The following is a 10,970-nucleotide window of genomic DNA, read 5'->3' as shown; positions in this document are numbered from 1 at the left end:
AATAAGTGCTGCACTAAACAACTCTGATTATCTACGATATGACAGCCTGGAAAATCACGATGTGAGGGAAGATGGGAATTTTTTAAAATAATATGACATTGTGATGTCATATTATTTTCTTTGCAGAGATTCTGCTTACATTTAAATGCGATCGTCTTCCTTGTTGGGTTTGGCCATTAAAATTTTCCCCAATGCAGGAAATATTTTGTCCTCCTTCCGTGATAAGAAAAAAAGAAAGGTGAATTATTACCTTATTATTCTTGTTGATCACAGGTCAAACAGAAGATATGCAACATGGTTACTTGACAAGAAGGGTGTTTGTGTAAAAACTTTGGAATTGAAGTGATTAGCTGATAAGTTGATAAATCAGTGGACAATTTGTCATTTGAGCCATTGATGACTTTTGAACCGAAAAATTATGAAATGAAAATATAGGCACAAAAACTGCACTTTTTATATCCGAACACACCCACCTGAAAAACAAGAATAAGTGATATTTGTAACGCATTTAGAAACTTGGTGTTAATAGTTTACCAGAGGTTGACATGTAATTTGAAGTAAGGAAAGTCAGAAATGCTCCCAGCAGACCACACACACATCCACACAGACGTTCTGCACTTCAACACTGACTTGCTTTATAAATTACGTTACGATGATAAGATGGTATAATTGTACAACTGCCGTTTTACATAGTTGAAATTTGAACTGAATTGAAGTTTGCAGCTGTAAAATTTTACTTTTCCCAGCTGTGGGACAATAAAAACCTATCTTATGAAAAGTTAGTTCAAAAAGTGGTTCATACCAGACACAAAGCAGTCTCACTTAGTTGTTTCCTGTCTGAAAAAGAATATACTAATACTAATGTTATTGCTTAAACTACCACTACTATTAGTTAGTATTATTTTTGTGGCTGTTGTTACTAAACCATTAAAGTTATTAAATATAGTGAGGCTACTACTTTTTACCACTTTTTTGGTACGATTTTTTGATGCGCATTCGAACACCTTTTGCGCATGCGCGGAGCCGTATGCTTGATTTGACAGCCAGGTGTGTGTGTGTACTTGTAGAGCCATTTTTGTGAGGACCAGCTTACGTTTTTGTTAACACCGGTAGTGAGGACATTACGGGAAGATTTAGCCTCATATCGGAGACGTTTTAATGTGCAGCGACAGTACCTGGTTAGGACTGGGTTTGGGTTCAAAGGTTACGGTGAGTTAAAGCCGAATGTCCTCACTAAGATAGCAATACAAACGTTATGTGGGAGGGCAAGAAAACACGAGTGCGCTGGTTTTACTTTCACTTCTCGGCGGTCTTTGGTCTGCTGATGTCACGGCATTCACAACGGGTTGAAACGACAGATAAAGAAAGTCAATTGACTCGGTAGACGGTGAAAGTCTTTTAAAAAACTCAACCATCATGGCGTTTAAGTACCCGGCTGCTCGACGAGACGAGAGTAAGGTCAGTGAAAGCAGCTGCTCTTTGACTCCTGTCAAACACACAACAGCGACAACAGGAAGACACTCTCCAGGAATACAGTGGAATTATAACGAAACAGGAACTTTAAAACAGCTGTCAACATGCATTTAAATGTTCGATAATATGCCGTATTTCTGTTGTTGCCACCTCTCGATTCAGTTCCACCGGGGTGTGCCTACTCCGTCAGTTACGGTAATCTCAACTGACCACTGCTCCTCCCTGTTTCTGACGAAGTTGATTTATTTTCTGTTTTAATTATACTCATCATGAAGTCTGATAACATGCCCGGTTATTTTCATTTTACTTTTTGGACTTTTAGGATAATGCTTTAAAGGTTGTAATGGCCAAGGTTTTTATTTTGTGCTGTAATAAACCCATTTCTAAACTTATTTCATTAGGACTCATAACATACACAATTAACTTTTAATTATATATAATGGCAGGAAAAGATAACAATAATTTCAAGCTCCCGTATTGTTTGTGTAGAATTATCTTGTTTTCCCCCAGCCTCCATAGAAAGGCTTATTTAGACAGACACAAATATATTTTCACACAGATTTCTTTTCTTGGTTTGTTTTTTTCCTCCTTTAACAGACTCAGTTGTATCCAAAGCCCCAGAATGAGCATATAATCTATGGTTCCTACTGCTGCATGAACAGTATTGTTGTTCCACACAATCTAGTACAGACCAATGACAAGACATGATACAGACAAGGCAGGTTGTTCACATATTTCAGTCACATTGTACAGTTCCAATGAATGATTTAAAAAAAATGAATGATTTAAAAAAAAAATAGTGCTGCACTGTCAAATATTTAGCCTTAATTTAAGTTTTAGCTTTCATTTAAATGTTAAATTTCTCCCAGCTGTGGGGCAGTAAAGGCTAATCTTATCTCTTAATATCAAATATAAACATGATCCTCGGCGTGAGTTTCTGTTAATCTTGTGTCTGTCAACAGATTGATGACTACCATGGAACAGAGATCTGTGATCCCTATGCTTGGCTGGAAGACCCTGACAGCAAAGAAACAATGGTACGTTGATGTCAGAAAGACTCTTATAAAAACAACATAATAACTAACAAAACAAACAAACATTGAATTAGTTTCTTTCTTAGGCCTTTGTTGAGGAGCAGAACAAGCTGACTATGCCCTACCTGGAGCAGTGTGCTGTTCGGCCACAGTACCACCAACGTCTCACTGAGCTCTATGACTATCCCAAATACAGCTGCCCTTATAAAAGAGGGAACAGGTACTAATTCATTTGAGGAGCCAAGAGAAACCTACTTCAAGTACTGTACATGCGTGATGTTACAACATGTTTGCTGCCACTTCATTTCCTGTTTTTATTTTCAGGTTTTTCTACTTTCACAACAAAGGGCTGCAGAACCAGGATGTGTTGTATGTGCAGGACTCACTGGATGGAGCCGCCACTGTGTTCTTTGACCCCAACAAGCTGTCTGAAGATGGCACTGTGGCGCTGAAGAGTGAGCCATACCTGCTTTGAACAGATACTCCATACATCATTGTACAGAAGCCCTCTCATGCACTCACAAGCAGAGGGCTGACTCACCTTTTCTTTGTCCCTTTCTCCATGCAGTGGGTCGTCTGTCAGAGGAATGTGAATATTTTGCCTATGGTCTGAGCAGCAGCGGGTCAGACTGGGTAACGGTACATTTCATGAAGGCAGATGACCTCACGTCGCTCCCCGATGTACTCAAAAGGGTCAAATTTAGCTGCTTGGCCTGGACACACGATGCAAAAGGAGTCTTTTACAACAGCTACCCATGCCAGGAAGGAAAAACTGATGGTGAGGAAAAGAGACGTCAGAGTAACAACCGATTTAATTGGATTTTAGAACTAATTACCCATAAAACTTTTTCTCCATTTTGGTAAAGGCACAGAGATAACCTGTAACATCAATCAGAAGCTGTACTACCACACCATTGGTACTCAACAGTCTGAAGATGTTCTGGTTGCAGAGTTCCCCGACCATCCCAAATGGCACAGTGCTGTTACAGTAAGTCAGGATGAATGAAACTGTGAGAAACTCTTGTTGTTTTGAACAATAACCAAACCATTTTATGATATATATATATATATATATACACACACACGTGTGTGTGTGTGTGTGTGTGTGTGTGTGTGTGTGTGTGTGTGTGTGTGTGTGTGTGTGTGTGTGTGTGTGTGTGTGTGTGTGTGTGTGTGTGTGTGTGTGTGTGTGTGTGTGTGTGTGTGTGTGTGTGTGTGTGTGTGTGTGTATGTACTGTATGTATGTTCTAGATAACAGATGATGGGAGATATGCTCTCCTGTCCATCACGGAGGGCTGTGAGCCCGTCAATCGGCTGTGGTATTGTGACCTTCAGCAGCTCCCCGAGGGAATCAAGGGTGCGTACCCGTCTATATCCTGTGTAGGTTTAAACAAAACTGTGGCTTCTAATTTCTCAATTTCAGTCAGTGGTGGGTGAAATGTGATTCTTTGCCTTTGTTTTAGTTTGAAACAGTGACTTAGTATGTTTGTAATTAGGCCTGTTGCCGTGGGTGAAATTGGTGGACAACTTTGAGGCACAATATTCCTACGTCACCAATGAGGAGACTGTGTTCACGTTCCACTCCAACCTGGATGCCCCTCGGTACCGTCTCATCAACATAGACATCCAGAAGCCAGACAGGCAGCACTGGACGACACTCATACCGCAGCACGACAAGGATGTCCTGGGTGAGACACTGTTTCTACAGAATAGATCATGTTTTAGATATCAGCGCAATGTCAGTACTGTTGCTTTGGAAATTACACATTGAACAGCTGCATCTCTATCTTATGAAAGATGGGTCAGAAAAAAAGGACTCAAAAGTAAAACTGTTCCCAATTGTAGCCACCAAATTCTTTCAAAGCGTTTTTGATGAATTTCGGTCCACTCCACCATAAATGGAAGGGAAGTTCTGACTGTGAGTCTTAAGGTCTTTGTCAGAGGGAAATTCACTCAAAAAATGAAACTTGACCCATAAGCACTTTGTGTGATCACACACAGAGCAGAGAACACAAAGTATAAAAAAAATATCAACATGATAATTGTATTAATGATATAAATGTTATTGTTATAATACACTAATACACATCTGAAATGCATGTAATTGATCACACTCTATTTCACCTCATGCTGTATTGCTGTGACAGCCCCAGAGTTGTAGTGTGTTAGACTGCCCCCTATTGGCTTATGAGAATCAATAAAACTACAGTAAACAGACATCGTAGTTAAAAAGAAATCTTTTGAAAGACAAAAAGTGTTGAGAGAGATGAGTTTGATTAAAAAAAAGAATGAGGATAGCTCACACTCACTCACTGCTGTCTTCTGTTTACTTCAGCTACTTGTCTTCATGTCCTTGTACAGGTTTTGTCTCCTGTGTGAACCAGCACCACCTGCTGGTCAACTATCTCCATGACGTGAAAGACATCCTACAGCTGTATGAGTTGTCTACAGGCCAGCTGGTCAGAGACCTGCCACTGGATGTTGGCACAGTGGCCGGAGTGAGCTGCAAGAAGAAGCACTCTGACTTCTTTTACAAGTTTACCTCCTTCACAACACCAGGTAAATCCAAAATGTCGTACAATGACCTCACCATGCATGCAGCACTGGTGTTGTCTATATTGTACAATGTCACAGCAGTGATGAAGATCTCCTTAATGACAGACCATTATTCAACACCACACACATTCCAAACACTACACGTTGCTGTAAGTACTGCATTGCTACTGCGTTTGCAGATAAATGGGAACATGACATTCACTGATTTGAGCTAAAGAATCAGGATGTAAAATTCTCAGTGATCCTTTTGTCCTGATGAGTTGCAGGTATAATCATAACATTTTATCAATGCATGTGACCATGTTGTCATTCATACATTAGTATTATCATTTTTTTCACATTTTTATTTTCATTTCACACATTCAGACAGCTCAGTTGCACAGGGTCACAGTGGATCCCTGGGATATGGTACCTACATATTTATACCAGTACAGGGTAATTCACACCTTCACATGATAACCTAACATACCATTTTTATTGTCTGGTGGAGATGTACTTTTCCACAACCTGAGGATATTTCGGGCTGCTGTGACCATCTATAACTGCAAAGTCATGGTTTGACACTCCCATTATTTGTGTTTGGTCGCCCAATTAGAAACATCTTTGTGAGATGGCGTTCTGTATCTCCAGGGCCTTACTTTCACCCTGAATGGTTGTATCAGACTACATTCACATGAAGGGAAGCATTATAAGTTGTAAACATATTCCAGTGCAACAACCTCTGAACACACCTTGCCTTTGTCTGGTGCGCAGGTATCATTTACCACTGTGACTTGAGCGAGTCAAACCCAGAGCCCAAAGTGTTCAGGGAGGTAGAGGTAAAAGGAATCAATCAAGAGGACTATCTGACCACCCAGGTAAAGGTTGATGTCTTCCCTGTTTTGTATGTCAGAAACCCAGCATTCACATGAGCAACTCGGAGGCGGAGAAAAAAGCACCTTTTACAAGCTCTGAAACCTCAGGTGGATCCAAGGCTACATGTGAACGGCCCTCTGCCTCGACCATTTGGGGTGAACCAAAGAGAGTGACGAGGAGGACAGACCTCTGCATACAAATTGTGTTGATATTTGAATGAGCAGCTTGACAAAACAGAGATAACAGTTGCAGCTCGGTACAGGGAAAAAAATGATGTAAATGAAGGAATTATCATGGCTATTCATCATCATCATTTTTGAATAGAGCTTCTGAAAGCTGGTAAGTGGTGCATGTCTGTGTATGTTTGTCTGGTGGTTCAAGGCAGTAGGAGGAATGGGAGATGAGGAAGCACATGTAGTTTATTGCAAAGTGAAAGATAACAACGTTGATGTCTTATTTTATTAGGTATTTTACCCAAGTAGAGATGGAACCAAGATCCCCATGTTCTTGGTCCATGCCAAGGGCATCAAGAAAGACGGGACCAATCCTGTCTTTCTGTACGGCTACGGAGGGTTTGAGGCTTCCATACAGCCCTACTACAAGTAAGAACAACTGCTGCACTTGTCTGCACACTGAGTGGCATTAAAGCTCTTGCCTCCTTTGCTTCTCTTCCTTGTAGTGTTGCTTACTTGCTGTATGTGAGACACCTCGGAGGGATCCTGGCAGTGGCCAACATCAGAGGGGGGGGGGAGTACGGCCTCACCTGGCACAAAGGTGCACGCTGACAACACCTACACCAGCAGAGACAGGGGGACATTCACAATCCCACATCCGCCTGACTATCTGTGGCATCTGTCTGCAGCTGGTACATTAGGAAACAAGCAGACAGGCTTTGATGACTTCCAGTGTGCAGCCGAGTATCTGATCCAGGAGAAGTACACCACAGCCAGCCGCATCGCAATCAATGGAGCCTCTAATGGAGGGCTGCTCGTGGGTGAGTGCAGGATCAGCTGTGTGAGGGTCATCACGTCGCGAGATTTATCAGTAAATGTGGTGATAAAGTCAGAGGGTTTTTAACGTGTATATTCACACCGATTATGCAGCAGTCCATTACATGCTCTTCATTTTTGCAGAGGAAAAACTGAGATGCTCTGCACTTTAATCACTGAAACTGCACACATGCACATCTGTGTGAAAGTACAGATTCATCAAAAAAGGCTCTTAAAAGTAGCACAATTCAGTTTTTTTACAAGTGAAAGTAGGTGTGGAGATCTAAAGAAGTCCAGAAGCACAAAGTGTGCTTGTTGAAAACTAACTGAACCTCAAGTCATGTTCTTAGGAGTGTAAAGTCAACCAGTGTAACTTCAGGTAAATATTAAAACGATAAACTGGTAAAGCATGAGAAGTATTTTGAAAGGCATTATGCACAATACATTTCAGGTCTAATTAAGCCTTTTTTTCTTTGGTTAGAAGCCCCTCGCCTCTCAGTTCAGCTACTGTGTTTTGACAGAAAATGATTTAATGCCAGAAGCACATTATTTACACTGTTTGCACAGGAGGATTGCTTGGAATTTGTTCACTTGTCATTTATGCTTTATGCTGTTCCACTTTCACACATTATCAAATTACAAGTTACAATTGTTAACAATGTAAGGAGTAAAAGTAAAAAAAAACCCTTCAAGCACTGACAACTGAAAAATCGAATTATTTGTACCTCATATGTCTCACCTCTGCTGCTTCGTTTTACCTCACATCACCTGAAGTCGAGGAAAACTCATTGCATTCCTTGTCATGACTTAAGTTAATTCAAATTAGCAGCAGTTTGCTGCATAGCCAGGCTAAGTCACGTCATCACCAGAGGCTGGTTGTCTCTAAAGACCGGTTTCGCAAAGCAGAGTGGAGGTTTTGTAACACATTTGAAAAATTCCTACCCAGCGGCATGTGTGAACCAGCGTCCAGACTTGTACGGCTGTGCTGTGGCAGAGGTCGGGGTGATGGATATGCTCAAGTTCCACAAATTCACCATCGGCCACGCCTGGACCACCGACTATGGCTGTTCTGATGACCCAGAGCAGTTTAAGTGGCTCATTAAGTATGGAACCAACCAACGTGCACCCATACACACACACACACAACAAATTACAGTGCATGCATGAAGAGTTATGGTGAAGATCTTCACCAGTGTTTGGCCACTAAACTTTTGATTTTGTCATTTCAAGAGATTCAGTATTCTTTGTAAATATTCCTACATTTTCCCCTGACCCCTTTCCAGGTATTCTCCTCTCCACAATCTGCCCCAGCCACCTTACTCTGGTCCCCCCTATCCAGCTGTCTTGCTGCTGACAGCAGATCACGATGACCGTGTGGTTCCCCTCCATACCCTGAAGTACTGCGCCATGTTGCAGTACGGGGTGGGCAGCTGCCCCGTGCAGCAGCAGCCGCTGATGGTCAGGGTGGACACCCGCAGTGGGCACGGTGCCGGGAAACCTACTGCCAAGCTCATCCTGGAGGAGGCGCACATTTTTTCCTTCATCGCAGAGACCCTGGGGCTCAGCTGGAGAGACTGAGGTGACTCAAACAGCCAGATGGTGTAATGCAGTTTTACTTTTTATATGAAAGAATGCGAGATCATAAAACATGCAACTATAACGTACAATGTATCACTGTAACCCTCCTAACTGTGGATGACAAGTAGATAACTTGAACCAATCAACTGCAATTTTGACACTATAATGTGGATAATTACTTTATGTACTGTTGATTATTGAAAAATTGGTTTATAATAATGAAAATAATAATAATAAAAAAACAACCTTTACTGAATCTGTGCTAGTTTGATGTGTTTATATTAACGATTAAATCTGTATAAAAATATCAGAACCACAGAGAGGATGATACATTTGTGAGGGATAAGATTATTTTATGCATTTAAGGATGTTTGTGAGTGATTGACCTTCTCATCCTCAGTGGAGCTGCTCTGGGACCAGCAGGCCACACTGCTGCTACTGAGCAGCTTCCAGGTGTGAATGTGATAAGGGCCTTTTCTATTTAAAGGTTAAAAAAAATAACTCGAGGAGAGGAGTGGTACAGAAGTGAAAGTAAATAAAAGAAAAGAGAATTTAGGAAGGCTTTGAATGACACATGCAGGTTAATGGAGATGGAGTAATTATGTAAAAAAAAAAAACCGAACATAATTCAACAATTAAAATGATTATTAGCGAGACAAATCTGACACTGAAAATGAGCTACAACTATAAAACCGTTGATGGTTAATTCCCCAAACCCCCAGTTAAATCCCAAAGAATGAGCTGCCACAGAAGACCAGCAGGGGAACCTGCTCCTGGTCAGATGTTTCCATTGGTATTCAACACCTGCAGTAAGAATGTCTTTTAAAAATGCACAAGGCCATACCATCGGACTTAAGTGGTCGTTTAGTATGATGTATTCCTACTTTGAGTAATGAAGTGAGAGATATTAATTGAGCTCTAAGTGCTGCCTTGAATCCCCGCTGGAAGAATTAGGAGGAGGAAGCGCCTTACTGTTCAACTCACTATCACACGGGGAGGCAGAGGAGTGTCACTGTACTCTTGGCTGCAAGGTGACAAATAATGTAAATAAATAATGTTTTTGAATATTTCATAGCAGTTTACTGGCATTGCAGCCTCAGCTTGTGCCACAGGGGCTGTGTGGGGACACAAACAGAGATGTTTTTCTATCTGACAGAGGCTTTTGGGGGAGGCTCTCTTCTCATTCCTGCTTCTTCTCTCCTCTCTTATCTGGATGTGGAGCGTTTGTCTGCTGCCCCTGTGTGACATAACACGTGGTAACCAGACTGCAGGAGTTGGGTCCCCTGGATGACCTCACAGGTTTATTTGTACACTCTCTTTCTCTCTTCCCAGTACCGTGGAATCACTTTTTCTGTCAGTGACATGTTTAGATTGTTGCATTTCAGGATTATTTTTGGGGATGGGATGGAATGGTGGTTCTTCAGTCCACCTTAAACTGAGATCAGCCTGTTAGGTCGAGCTAGAGCAAGTTAATTCATCAATACAGGTGCATTATTGTATGCTAAAAAACAAAAATCAGACATTTCATTTCCTATAAGATTTATAATTGAGAACTTACGAATCGTGTGCCTGTGCACATGACAAACACTTACTCTTTTATGCCACTGTGAATATTTGAATCACATCACTTGAGTTAGTCATTTACCAGTTGCATTCATGCTTTTCTCCACCAGGTGTCAGTATGACACTGATGAAACTTTCCTTCCTTGATGTCTCTCTCTCAGATGTGGGGTTAAAGTGGGGGTGTCTCTTTCAACTACCAAATACAGAGAGGGAATGAAAGTATCACCACTTTTTCCATAAAGAGACACCTCATCCCACTCATTTAAAAGGTGACATTGCAGGACACAGGACGGCCCATTCATCCTCAGAGTTCCTGTCTTCGGGAGCCCACATCATATTACTGTGTGCAAAGTCCTCATGCTTGTTGGCCCACCTCATAAAATCAGTCTTTAAATTAGCAGAGAGGAAATCCATTAAACTGTGCGTACGGGAAGCTGCACAGGGAAGTTCAAACCTTCAACTGTAGGAGCAAAGTGATTTTTATCTGGTGGAGAACGTGAAAGATGGAGGGCGATGAGAGATGAGGGATGTATGGCCAAGGCAGCGACGAGCAACAAGCAGTGACAGACTGAGAGTGCTTCTGTGGAGCGTCTCAGGAGGAACCAAGACAGACGGGGTGTTTAACCTAGGGGGGCCATTTCCACAACGCCTAAAAGGAGGACATTTTGCAGCATTTAGTGAATAGTCATCACACCTGCATCCCAGCAAAACAAGTCAGGATTGGATCCAGGCTTCTGTTGCCAGGGTAGTGTACCTCCATGCCATCCAGTCACCATACTCACAGTGCTGCCATTGGCATCTTTATCTTTGTTGTTGGGACCTGTGGGTATAAGGACAATACAATAGTCAGTCAACAAGAAAACAAGCTGGGACCAGGACTTGAACCCTACTCTTCTGCTACAAAGGTATCAACTTCAACCAC

At 41.7% G+C, this 10,970-nt stretch overlaps 1 protein-coding gene across 1 annotated transcript; it reads left to right on the top strand.

The window, feature by feature from the left end:
• The first annotated feature begins 1,416 nt into the window (after positions 1-1,416).
• Positions 1,417-8,485, top strand: PREP (prolyl endopeptidase). The gene is made up of 15 exons (XM_078621838.1): positions 1,417-1,458; positions 2,436-2,510; positions 2,594-2,727; positions 2,832-2,962; positions 3,076-3,285; positions 3,374-3,495; positions 3,759-3,864; positions 4,004-4,195; positions 4,869-5,066; positions 5,817-5,920; positions 6,384-6,520; positions 6,598-6,692; positions 6,781-6,912; positions 7,854-8,010; positions 8,191-8,485. Exons 1-15 carry the CDS (start codon positions 1,417-1,419, stop codon positions 8,483-8,485), a joined length of 2,130 nt encoding a protein of 709 aa, XP_078477964.1.
• Positions 8,486-10,970: the final 2,485 nt, after the last annotated feature.

Source organism: Lampetra planeri, unplaced genomic scaffold, assembly GCF_965212315.1.
Source record: "Lampetra planeri unplaced genomic scaffold, kcLamPlan1.2.h2 scaffold_1187, whole genome shotgun sequence".
Taxonomy (NCBI): domain Eukaryota; kingdom Metazoa; phylum Chordata; class Hyperoartia; order Petromyzontiformes; family Petromyzontidae; genus Lampetra; species Lampetra planeri.
Note: the sequence above shows the minus strand (reverse complement) of the source record. Positions and strands in the feature narration are given on the sequence as shown.

Coding starts and splice junctions, on each gene's coding strand:
- PREP (XM_078621838.1), top strand. CDS start 1,417: ATGGCGTTTAAGTACCCGGCTGCTCGACGAGACGAGAGTAAG. Junction 2,728..2,831: donor CCTTATAAAAGAGGGAACAG/GTACTAATTCAT, acceptor TTTTATTTTCAG/GTTTTTCTACTTTCACAACA. Junction 8,011..8,190: donor CAGTTTAAGTGGCTCATTAA/GTATGGAACCAA, acceptor ACCCCTTTCCAG/GTATTCTCCTCTCCACAATC.